The following is a 12933-nucleotide window of genomic DNA, read 5'->3' as shown; positions in this document are numbered from 1 at the left end:
TCTAATCCATTTCATGCATGATGCTTTTGTCTTAGTGAAGCTTAGGCTTTCACCTTAGTTTGTTTCATTTTCTAAAAATTAAAAAAAAAAAAAAATCCTCTTCATCCTTGTCCCCTTCACTCTCAGGTACGCCAGTGGATTGCAGACAGGGTCACTGGGAATTCTTCTCCTGGATCACCCTCAACCTTCTCCTACCCCGGATCCTCAACCACACCTGACTGGTCCACACCACGGCGGGAGAGGTCCTCGCCTCTCCGGGGTCCCCACGGAAAGTTTGTTTCACCTTCCTCTTTCGGTGCCTACAGTTCGTCGTCTTCGCCGCCAGACCAGGGCTCCTCTCAGCGGTCCCGCAGTGAGCGTCACACCGACATGGCAGAGCTGGCTAAACATGTGAGTGAGCATCATTCAGGATGTTCAGCATTTCGTCCACACGTCCGCGGGACAGTCAACCAGTCTGTCTCTCCGTCTGTGTTTTTTAGCAGTCTTTCTGCTTGTCTAGATACAGTTTTATCTAATTATATCTATCGATCTATTATCAATCTCTCTGACTGCTTGTCCTTCTGTTTACCTCTTTCATCTATCTTCAAATTTCCCAATTCAGTTTTTGTTTTTTTGTTTTTCAAACCGGGCTCTGATATTTTTATATAAAATATTTCATCTTTGTAACCGTCCTGCATATGAAAGGTTTTTTTTTTTTGTTTATCATGCTTTACAGTTTTATATTTCTTCCACGTAATCCAAGTAAAATCTTAACTTTTATTTTGCTGTAGGTTGTTTCTTGTCCCTCAGTAAGTGGTGCCAGGCAGAAATCTTATGAATTGTGTATGAATCGCTGCTTCTCAGCCTCTCACTAAATCCTCAAATTGACGAAAGCAGTTGCACATCCGAAGATTATTTGCCTCATGTCCGATGCCTTTTAACAGGCTGCTCCAGGAGTCTGAAATGTAAATAATCAAAACAAATCACTTTGAATGGCACAGCATGCATTTTTTTAACCTTCTGGATTCTTAAAGGAGAGAAAATTGGACCTTTTTTACTAAAAAGACATTTCAGTTTTGTGAATAGACGCAGCTTTTGATCCATTTCCCTATTTAGCTGTCGGGCAGTTAAGTAGTTAATTGTTATTTTATGTCTGCTTTGAGTAATTTAAGAAAAGCTCAGGAGAAATGCAGCACTTTTTAAAAACTCCCCTGACATCCTTTTGACTTTGATGGTATACTTTACATGATTATGCTGGAGCGCTCTGCTGAACAACCTTTAAAAACTGTTGTGTTCAAGTGTTAAATATAAAGAGCTCTGTCCTTTGTACTGTTTACTTGCGTTACTTTTTGGGAACATCACGGTTTTTAAGAAGAAACGTCTCAATCAGCTCCTCCTCTTTTGTGAAGCAAGTGAAGCTCTGCTGATGAAGGTCACTATATGACAAACAGGACAAGGCAACAAAGTGTGTGGATTTGAAAGCAGGAGAAGAAAGATGGAACATCTTGCAGCCTTGTGACTGTGTGAGACAAAGTGTGAGGTGTGTGGAACAGCTTCTCTGCTGCAGTTTGAGTGCTAGGGAGGGATATTGTTATCGAAAATGTTGCACAGGTGCAGCTCTTTTGAAATTAAACAAATATTTTCTCCGACCGATGAGAGCCGTTCACCAGAGTGCCACTATTTTTTTTTTTTTTTTGTTACTGAGACAGATAATTATGAAGTAATGAATCCAGAGTGTACCTAAATGAGAGGTGCAAGGAGAACCTTTATTTTTTTAAATGCCAACCCGGAGGCTGGCACCACCATGGTTCCCTCTACACACACCAAGTGGGATTTCTTTTCTGTTTTTGTTTCAAGGTTGTTTTGGTGTTATTGCATAAAACTTTGTTAAAAAAATGTTTTGGTCAATTTGTGAAGATAATCTTCACAAATTGATGCCATTAAGTGAAATCCTATGAGATAAAAGCCACAAACAAACTGCCTTTTGTTCAGCTCTCTTTCCATATAATCTTTCTATTTTCCTTATAATGCCAATATATGGCACTAGTATCTAAAAAGACCTGAAAATGGGGTTCTCAAAGCTTTGATAGACCCATTTCTATCAAGTGAGCCTACATCAAAAGTGGGGACCGCCTCTAAGAGTCGAAAGAACTAGGAAAAGGTTCCTCCGGTTTGAAAGCACCTTTGAAGATGCAGTGTAGCAGGAGATCAGTATTTGGCATTTCTGATTCAGCTAACCCCCACCTTACTGTTTCAGAGCCAGGAGTTTACTGACTTTTTGTTCTTCACTTTGTGCTGCAGGAAGCTGACATCGAGCATCGAACACAGGCACTGAAGCGAGAGGGCTTCTGGTCAATGAAGCGACTCACCCGCCTGACGGAGCCACCGCGGCCAAAGGTTCACTGGGATTACCTGTGTGAGGAGATGCAGTGGCTCTCGGCTGACTTTGCTCAAGAGAGGCGGTGGAAGAGAGGCGTGGCCAGAAAGGTAGGACGTGCAAATCATCAGAGGTTTGCTTGAAGTTTCACACATTCATGATGCTAAGAACAGGGGTGAAAAGTGCGCTCCTGTATTTTTGATGGTGGATGTTGTATATGTTCTAAATGTGTTCTGTTGATTTGTTGTTAGGTGGTGCGGATGGTGATGCGGCACCATGAGGAGCTGAGGCAAAAGGAAGAAAAAGCAAAGCGGGACGAGCATGCTAAAATCAGACGAGTCGCCTCTTCTATCGCAAAGGAAGTCCGGGCTTTTTGGAGCAGTGTAGAGAAGGTACAGATGATTCCCTGAAACCAAGCAAACAGAACATTCTGCTTCTCTGTTCAGCGCCCGTGTTTGTTCGGGTTTATGACAGAAATAACATCCACTTTTCACATGAAGTGCAGTCCTGCTTCCAAAAACGTGGCAGTGTAATGTTCAAGGCTGTAGCTGAATAAAAACTAAAACGAGGTGGGGATCAGGAGGCTTTGGTGCACAGATTCTGAAACTGCAGGTTTCGTCACTCTCCTACCAAAATTCACTGAACCAGCAGCAAAAGACCAAAACTACACTTTTGAAAAACATCGTAATGAATAAATTCCCTCTTAGTTTTGCTGTTTTGCTTCCACCACGATAAAATTGCACCTCTTGCACAGCTCTATCTCTCAGCGTGCTTTGACGCCAATTTACCATCAAACACCTCTATTTTCGGTATTTTTTTGTTTGCCTGCTACACACCCAGCTACCGTTGTGTACAGTGCTGTCGGCTGCCCCCCTCCAAAAAAATGGCCCCTGACAAGACAGCCTAATTTCTGTTTTTCAGTACTGAAGAAATGTAAACTTTCACACATTATACTAAATTGCAAAATGCTCATCTGTGTCTCCAATAAAACGTTGGCACTACATACAACACGACGCAACACAGTAACTTAACTTAGTAATAAAATGAAGAATAAGTGTAAATAATAAACAAAACAAAAAAAACACTGGACAGTTTGGACACACATTTAAAAAAAAAAAAAAAAAACCCAAAATAATTTAAATTAAACTGAAAGTGAACCCTTTCATATGAGCAAAACTCGCTCTGAAAGCTGGCTGAAACTGAAAATAAAACTTCAGAACAAACATATACGATAGAAAATGGCACACGAAGTGATTAGTTTTTATTGGGCTCTTCTTTTAACAACACTCTGGGAACCTTTGGAGGATATCAATTACCTCAGTAGGGGAAAACCAACGGGTTTTCTAATCTATGCTCGCTATCTCATGATTTCAGCCGCTCTGCTCGTCCCGTGTCATATTTTCTTTGGTTCAGAACAAGCTTAATATTTTCACTGGTGCGCTTGGGTCAGTTCAGCACCTGGATCCTTTTTCCTGCTGAGCTATTGTCGTTGTAAAAATGCAGAATGTGTTTTGGTATTTTTTGCTAAAATAAGCAAAGCTTTAATTTATAGTAGATGCATCTTTTTGTAAAGTAAGATGTAGTTTGCAAACACTTGGAATAAACTCTTGTGAATCTTCCATCTTTTTCTGGGATGTTCAACCTTGTTAGTTGTGAACTGATCTAGTGCGTGTTTTCTTTAGTATTACATTTTTTTTTCAGTGTTGTTTTTCTAATTTAAAAACACACACACATACACAAAAAACTTTCATGTGTGTTGCTGACATTATTTTAATGGTCTAATTGTTTGTTTGTTTGTTGGTTTTTAAAAACCAACAAACAAACAAAAAGACCCCCACAGAGCTCATCATTGCCCTTTAAAAAAAAAAAAAAAAAAAAAGTTTTTGTTATTTTTGAACTAAATACAGTATGTAAATCTAAGTCATCAAGAATTTCGGTTGAATTTCACCCAGAGTAATCCGACTACACGGCTCTTCTTGATGTTAAAACATGCAGCTTGAAACCTTGAATTGAACTTTTTATATTGTAAACTCAATTAAAATACGAGACCCATTTGAGATTTTATGCCGTTTTACCCAGCATCGCAACTTTTCTGCTTATGTGGGGTTTTTTTGTTTAAAAATCATGTGAAATTCCCAGCTGTTCTCACACGCTGTCTTATTTGTTGAACCTGAAGGTGGTACAGTACAAGCAGCAGTCCAGGCTAGAGGAGAAGCGGAAGAAGGCGTTGGACCTTCAGCTGGACTTCATTGTTGGCCAGACGGAGAAATACTCGGACCTCCTGAGCAAGTCCTTGGCACCCATCAGGCCTGCTGAGACCGTCGTGTCTCCACAGAAATCCCTGCCTAATCCTGTCGAGGAGGATGGTGAGAAGTTTTCCCTTTAAAGAAAACCTTCTTCTTATCGTTAGTGCTCACTGCCACCATGTCGCAGACAGCTTTCAGAGCTGATTCACTGGTTCAGACTGGGACGTTGTCATAGCTACACACCAGTGAGCGAATCTTCTCAAGCGTTCAGAGGTAAACTGTTTCATAGGAACAAAAGGCGTTCTTCACCGTCAAGGTCGCTACATCTTTGTAAGATTAAACCGCATTTTCTGCGAGCCCTCTCTGGCTGATGCACCTCGGCTTGGTTTAACATGATGAGAAGTCAAACATTTGTCACAGGAGTTACACATTTTTATTTTTTTTGGGGGGGTGGACCACATCCAGAGCGCTGTACCTAATGCTCTTTGGCAACCGTCAGACTTGAGACCCATCAAACCTGTCAGACTTGTCTGCCGCCAGTATTACCGTTGGCAGCTTATTCCTGAAGCACTGAGGTGAGCAGCTTAATCTGAAGCTGTGTTTCAGTCAGAGGAGGAACAGACGTAGCAGTGGTTCTGATCCCACCTTCATTTCATTACCAAATACGGGTTTGTTGGTGCTAAAGTGCGAACACAGTCTGCTTAGCTGTGAAGAAGCTCACAGCACTGAGACCAAAACTTAAATTTTCCTTCTGCCTGTAGCTGAAGCCTTGCAGTAGCTCCAGCTGTGGCTTTTGTGTGTTAAAATCAAAATAGGAGACACAAACCAATAAGTCTTTAGTTAAGAAAGAGAAAAAAAAGATAGGTAGGTAGGTAGGTAGGTAGGTAGGAATAGAGCAACAACAAAACCCCCCCACCAGACACAACAAACTGCTGCTCTTAATCAAGACATGGATTTACATCAGCCTATTCTAGAAACTAAAATAACATGTTATATTTCAAACAGTGTGTGCTTATCATACTTTTGCTGTTTCTTTTATCTGTGACAGATAATCTGAAAGATATCTAATGTATATAAAATGCTGTCAATCATTTTTATGTTTAAAAAAAAAAAGTTCAAATGGCTGCATATTTTATTTTATTTTTTTTTAAAAACCATTTGACACATTTATGCCTCTGTTCAAATTTAGTCTAAATCAAACTTCTGTTTTTTGGATTTATAATACTGAAAGTATTTTCTGCAGACTTGTATTTAGATTAGTTAAACATCTGTTGTGATGTTTTGCATGACTAACAGGCTGAGAGTAGCAATATTTACTGCTGCAGAAGCTTCAAAGCAGAGGAAACTGTATAAGTGGGTATGATACACAAATAAAGCCACTGAAAACAAGTATTCCTGTATGAAATATATTTGCTTGAGGGTTTAAAAAAAAAAAAAAAAAAAGTAAAATCCTTGTTTCAGTTTGCAAAATGCTTGGACTGCGTGGTTCCCATTCATCAACTATCCTCACAGACCATCTGTAAAATGCAAATAATCCATAAAAACTTCTTTTAAAAAGTATATTTAAGCGTATATGAGAGGAAATTCAGTCTTTTTCAGTGTGTATGTTTGAGATGGTGTGTTTTTTTTTTCTCTTTTTGACTTTGCAGTTTGTCTAACTGTGTTCTTCAGAATAAAGTCTTTTTCCAATACCAAACCCTTTGTTTTCATGCAGACAGAGACTTTGAACCTCCCTGTGAAGAGGAGGATGATGAAGAGACCATAGAGGTGGAGGAGCAGCAGGAGGGCAATGATGCTGAGAGCCACCGGAGGGAGATTGAACTGCTGAAGGAAGAGGGCATGCTGCCACTGGACCAGCTGCTCAGCAGCCTCAATCTGCCTCAGGTAGGTCCACAAACCAGAGGGCAGTGATTGTTTTCTGAAAAGAACAAAAGTACTGCAACCATCCAGAAACAGACCAACTTCACAGATGTCCTCAATTTAACTTGGTTATCTAAATTTGTGGTTTAAATATTTATATCTGAAAAGTTGAACAGCCTACAACTTGAGCTACTTTGTATTAGAGATGGACCGATCCGATATTACGTATCGGTATTGGTCCGATACTGACCTAAATTACTGGATCGGATATCGGAGAGAAATAAAACATGTGATCCAATCCGAAGTATCACAAAATCACTTCACAAAATGCGCTACTTGGCATAACCCAGCTCAGTGCATCGTATCAGTATGTGTCACGTGATAGAGCGGCTGTTGTCTGCGAGACCTGTCGGTGGTTTGGTGGAGCATGTGGAGCCTCGCTACATGCTTCCAAACCGCGGCATTTCATCTCAGAGAAAACTATCCCAGAGAAGTAAAGCAAGTGTGTAAGTGCATCTCTGAATGTTTGCATAGTATTTCCACGTTAAGCTTAACAACTGATATATTGAGCCATAGCTGGACTGACCACCGGAGTTCCATATTGAGGCGAAAAGGAAGCAATTTGTCCATTACTTCAGCTACAATGGGGGAAAAAAAAAAAGGGCACAAAGCTGGAGTTATTCTGTCTTTGCTGCACAGCTGCCTCTTCTCTCATTCTCTCCCCCTCCCTCCCCTGTTGCTACTTCAATCATGAAACTGATCAATGATCAGCTGGTTGGCTTTTCTGTCGCAAGTCCCGTCTCTCTTGTTTGTTTATCGCCCACCGTTTGGATATGTGGTGAGAGGGAAACATAAAAATTAATCCAGGAGATGTTCTTACTGAATCATCAGCTGAACAGTGATGGACAAACAGGATTACCTTTTATGTGAATGAGTTGAAGGGAAGTTATGAACTGTTTCTGAGAGACAAATAACACCAGGATCCTTTTCTACGTAGCTGACAGCTGGTAACTTTGCAGGGGCGGATCTAGCAAAGTTTTGCTAGGGGGCCAGGTAGGGCATTAACAGGGAAAGGGTGGGCACAAAAATACTTTTGTTTGTTATTTCATTTAAAATGACTAACTTTTAATAAATAATTATCTGAATCTTACAACCAAAGTGGTCATCTGATTAAATGTATAGAAATCCATTATTGTATATAGTAACTGTTAAGTCTAATATACAGTGGGGCAAAAAAGTATTTAGTCAGCCACCGATTGTGCAAGTTCCCCCACTTAAAATGATGACAGAGGTCAGTAATTTGCACCAGAGGTACACTTCAACTGTGAGAGACAGAATGTGGAAAAAAAAATCCATGAATCCACATGGTAGGATTTGTAAAGAATTTATTCGTAAATCAGGGTGGAAAATAAGTATTTGGTCACCTCAAACAAGGAAAATCTCTGGCTCTCACAGACCTGTAACGTCTTCTGTAAGAAGCTTTTCTGTCCCCCACTCGTTACCTGTATGAATGGCACCTGTTCGAACTCATCATCTGTATCATCTGTATCTGTATAACTCCAAACTCCGCCATGGCCAAGACCAAAGAGCTTTCGAAGGACACCAGGAAAAGTATTGTAGACCTGCACCAGACTGGGAAGAGTGAATCTACAATAGACAAGCAGCTTGGTGTGAAAAAATCAACTGTGGGAGCAATCATCAGAAAATGGAAGACATACAAGACCACTGATAATCTCCCTCGATCTGGGGCTCCACGCAAGATCTCATCCCGTGGGGTCAAAATGATCATGAGAACGGTGAGCAAAGATCCCAGAACCACATGGGGGGACCCGGTGAATGACCTGCAGAGAGCTGGGACCAAAGTAACAAAGGTCACCATCAGTAACACACTACAACGGCAGGGAATCAAATCCCGCAGTGCCAGACGTGTTCCGCTGCTGAAGCCAGTGCATGTCCAGGCCCGTCTGAAGTTTGCCAGAGAGCACATGGATGATACAGCAGAGGATTGGGAGAATGTCATGTGGTCAGATGAAACCAAAGTAGAACTTTTTGGTATAAACTCAACTCGTCGTGTTTGGAGGAAGAAGAATACTGAGTTGCATCCCAAGAACACCATACCTACTGTGAAGCATGGGGGTGGAAACATCATGCTATGGGGCTGTTTTTCTGCCAAGGGGACAGGACGACTGATCCGTGTTAAGGACAGAATGAATGGGGCCATGTATCGTGAGATTTTGAGCCAAAACCTCCTTCCATCAGTGAGAACTTTGAAGATGAAACGAGGCTGGGTCTTCCAACATGACAATGATCCAAAACACACCACCCGGGCAACAAAGGAGTGGCTCCGTAAGAAGCATTTGAAAGTCCTGGAGTGGCCTAGCCAGTCTCCAGACCTCAACCCCATAGAAAATCTGTGGCGGGAGTTGAAAGTTCGTGTTGCTCGGCGACAGCCCCAAAACATCACTGCTCTCGAGAAGATCTGCATGGAGGAATGGGCCAAAATACCAGCTACTGTGTGTGCAAACCTGGTAAAGACCTATAGTAAACGTTTGACCTCTGTTATTGCCAACAAAGGTTATGTTACAAAGTATTGAGTTGTATTTTTGTTATTGACCAAATACTTATTTTCCACCCTGATTTACGAATAAATTCTTTACAAATCCTACCATGTGGATTCATGGATTTTTTTTTTTTCACATTCTGTCTCTCACAGTTGAAGTGTACCTCTGGTGCAAATTACTGACATCTGTCATCATTTTAGGTGGGGGAACTTGCACAATCGGTGGCTGACTAAATACTTTTTTGCCCCACTGTACACCCTAGTAAGCTATAGTACTTTTTCCTTTGGGAAGGTACCATCTGTGCAGTCTGCAATTCTGTTGAAGAAAGATGTTCAATCTATTTAATTATTGTAGAAAAATAATTGATTTCTGTGCATTTGTTTTTACACGTGCATTAAATTAAAGTTGATTAAGCATTGTGAGGTGGGGGGTGGTTCCCTAATATTTTTGCTGGGAGTTGGCAACCCTATTTGTTAGGTTGTTTAATATTTCTGCTAAGTGCTCTTTAAGATACCAGAATAGGGATGATGGTGGAGGTTTAAGTTTATTAGATTGATCAGTTTTGCTGAACTATAAATTATTTTGGGTGCAGTGTATTTTTTGCATACAAGTATAACAGAATAGCTTTAGTGTTTTGTTTTTTAAAACTTGAGTATGAACTTATACAAAATGTAGCAAGATATTTATAAAAAAAACTGTCTTATTGATTACAAAATACGCTATATATTGGACTATATTGGACTTGGAATATTTGTAGGAGAGCAGCTGATCATATTGCTCTCTTACGTGTCACAAACTGCTTGGCCAGTTCAGTATTTTCAGAAAGGAAACGTGAATTAAATGATTGAATTCATTTAAGAAAGATTCGAAACAGTTGGTAAACACTGACATTATCACCCACATAAACAAGCTGGTGAGCTGTAGCTGTGCATTTGATTTAACAGTAATGTGTTGTATAATTATTCATCTTCATTTTCACTTCAAATTAATTCCAGATGCTGTCCTCTCACTGAGGACTTATTAAGCTTTATTATTTGTTTTTATAACTCATACAAGTCTAATTATGGGATGATTATACCTGAGTAAACACGCTGACACCTCTGTTAAAATTAGGTTAGCTGATAATGTGCAAAAGCTGAAGAAAAGCACATGTTTTTAATACTGACCACAGATTTCATGTATCACTGAATCACGGTGTTACGCAGGACCAGGGCTCGGACGAAGAATGCTCTGATGAAACGTCTTCATCAGAGGCGGGGGAGGAAGAAGACGGGGAATTCACTGCCAACGAAGAGGATGGTGAGATTGCTCCCAATATAACCTCCATAAAAACAGAATGAGACCTTTTACTGGATTTTTTTTTTCTGCTCATTTTTTGTTTATCCAAGTTCATTTTTAATTGTCAAGAATTTGTTTTTCTTCTTCTGTGTTCACAGCTGAGGATGAGGAGGACACGATAGCAGCTCAGGAGAAGGTGGAAGGAAATGTAGATCATGCAGAGGAACTCGATGATTTAGCCAAAGAGGGTGAGGGCTTTATTTTCTACTGGAAGTGGTGCTAATTCATTGCATTGACCTGAGGTTTTATGAAGTGTTTGAAGAGCTTTCTGTCTCTTTAAAGAGGAAAGCAAGCTTGATGACACCTCTGCATTGCTGCTCTCTTTCTGCCTTTTTTAAAATTCTGTACATATGAATGAAATTTCATTCATTACTAGCTGCTCCCTGGTCTAAAATAAGAGGCTGCAGACCGGATCCTTGACGTGTCTCTACTTCCCTTCCAGGCGATATGAGCATGGAGGAGTTGCTGGAGAAGTACAAAGGAGCGTATGCCTCAGACTTTGAGGTCCCGTCTGCTTCTGGCTCTAAAGCGAGCTCTGATTCGGAGGTGTCTGGGGATGAGGAGGTGGAGACTGAAGAAGATGAGAGTGATGTGGAAAGTAACACTTCTTCCTCAGGTATTAAACTGCTCATAAAGACCCAAAATAAACTGTTTATCTCCCTCCACTCTGAGCAGAAGCTTTCAGAAAATGTTTTCCTTCTTACGTCTGTTTCAAGTTTGTTTTGCTGCTTTAATTTATTATTAACTCATTAATCATTTCAAATGTTCTCCTCTCAGATTCACCAGGCGACAGTGCTGAAGATGAGGAGAGCGAGAAGGATGAGGAAGAGAGTGAGGAGGAAGACGAAGAGGAGTGTGGAGATGAAGGGATGGAGGTTTTGCTGAAGGAGGGAGACAGCAGCCCGTCTTCCTCTGGCTCGCGGCCAAAGAAGGAGATCAGTCACATTGCTGCTACTGCAGAGAGCCTGCAGCCCAAAGGCTACACTTTAGCTACCACAAAGGTCAGTCTTTAAATATTAAAAATGTATATTTCAGTCATTTTATCAGATGGAGGAAAAGTGTAGATTAAACTCTTCTGCAGATCTGAGTCACAGTTGTTTCAACTTTCTCTACAACTTAAGGTCAAGACCCCCATTCCATTTCTGCTTCATGGCACATTACGAGAGTATCAGCACATCGGTCTCGACTGGTTGGTCACCATGTATGAGAAAAAGCTAAACGGCATTTTGGCTGATGAGATGGGCCTCGGCAAGACGATCCAGACTATTGCTCTGCTGGCTCACCTCGCCTGTGAGAAAGGTAACAGACTGCGGCTTCTTATATGTACAGAGTTACAAAACTTTGGTTGTTGGAGTGTTATTTGTGATTAATACACTGTCCTGTTTCATTTGGTGTTATTAGGTAACTGGGGCCCTCACCTCATCATCGTCCCCACCAGCGTAATGTTAAACTGGGAGATGGAGCTGAAGCGCTGGTGTCCAGGGTTTAAAATCCTTACGTATTTTGGCAGTCAAAAGGAGAGAAAGTTAAAGAGACAGGTACTCAGTTTGCTGGTTCTGCAGGCGGCTCATTTTCCTTTGTTAGATGAGTGTGATGTGCTGCTTTGTCTGCTCTCATTTACTTTTAGTCTCTCCCTCCTGGCTTTACTGCTGTCATCTGTGATATACTGCAGATTGTTCTTGTCAGTCTTTAACTCCCCGTGTTACTTATCTGCTGAGTCGTCTTGTTTATCAATTGTTTGTTCTTAGTTTGCCTGCTGCTTGACTTACTCTTAATAATTTTGTTTCTCCTTACATACTGCTGTCTTAATTTTGACTGTGGCTTATTTACAGTGATGTAGATTAGTGTGTATCCCAGGAAAAACAGAGGCACTGATCCAGCTTTTATTTATTTATATATATATATATATATATTTTTTAACTCAAAAGTACAGTTTTTAAATTTAATGTTGCTGAAACAAAAGTAATTTAAAAAAAAAAAAAAAAATCTCAGGGCTCTCAAAATTTCAAAATCCCTGGTAGCTCTTCGGGCTGGGACTCTTCAGTTTTTGGTAGCCCAAAATAAATGTAAGTAGCCTGAATAAAAAATAGAGCAATTTTTTGATTGATGTTTTGTTTCCTGTTTTGTTTCCTTTACAATATTATACATTAAAGTATAATATTGTAAAGGAAACAAAACATTAATCAAAAAATTGTTGAAAAACAAATTACAACATTGTATAAAAATTACAATCATCAACTCAAATACTTGGTTCTAATTGAACAGAAATTTCTATGAACTTGTAAGAACTGTGTAGGACATGAATCAGTCTGTGTCAGATCCTGAATTTGAAATTTCCACTGAAGTCACGGGTAAGAGACAAGTGGAACCAAGATTGAGGCCATTTGCTTTTTGACGTTTGCAAAGACTGCTAAATTTTGCCAGTGGTAGTTCACTCTTTGCAACATAGTACGTTGTTCTAAACAGATTTTTTTAGGTTTATTTTTAGTATGTTATTTGCAATTGGTGTTTGTTCTGGGAAAGATATTGCAGACTGAGCAATAATGCATTTCTCATGGGTTCTAATGGGGGC

At 40.2% G+C, this 12933-nt stretch overlaps 1 protein-coding gene across 3 annotated transcripts in view; it reads left to right on the top strand.

Moving 5' to 3' along the window:
• srcap (Snf2-related CREBBP activator protein) overlaps positions 1-12933 on the top strand; it is a 40656-nt gene that overhangs the window by 6716 nt on the left and 21007 nt on the right. For all 3 annotated transcript variants that reach the window (XM_080304995.1, XM_080304996.1, XM_080304994.1), the window contains 11 exons: positions 127-390; positions 2281-2466; positions 2608-2748; positions 4533-4722; positions 6317-6486; positions 10229-10322; positions 10460-10549; positions 10804-10977; positions 11139-11362; positions 11483-11660; positions 11763-11899. In XM_080304995.1, the coding sequence (XP_080161121.1) occupies positions 127-390; positions 2281-2466; positions 2608-2748; positions 4533-4722; positions 6317-6486; positions 10229-10322; positions 10460-10549; positions 10804-10977; positions 11139-11362; positions 11483-11660; positions 11763-11899 (1848 nt within the window). The remainder of the gene's footprint in view (positions 1-126; positions 391-2280; positions 2467-2607; positions 2749-4532; positions 4723-6316; positions 6487-10228; positions 10323-10459; positions 10550-10803; positions 10978-11138; positions 11363-11482; positions 11661-11762; positions 11900-12933) is intronic.

Source organism: Astatotilapia calliptera, chromosome 8 (genome assembly GCF_964374335.1).
Source record: "Astatotilapia calliptera chromosome 8, fAstCal68.1, whole genome shotgun sequence".
Classification (NCBI taxonomy): domain Eukaryota; kingdom Metazoa; phylum Chordata; class Actinopteri; order Cichliformes; family Cichlidae; genus Astatotilapia; species Astatotilapia calliptera.
Note: the sequence above shows the minus strand (reverse complement) of the source record. Positions and strands in the feature narration are given on the sequence as shown.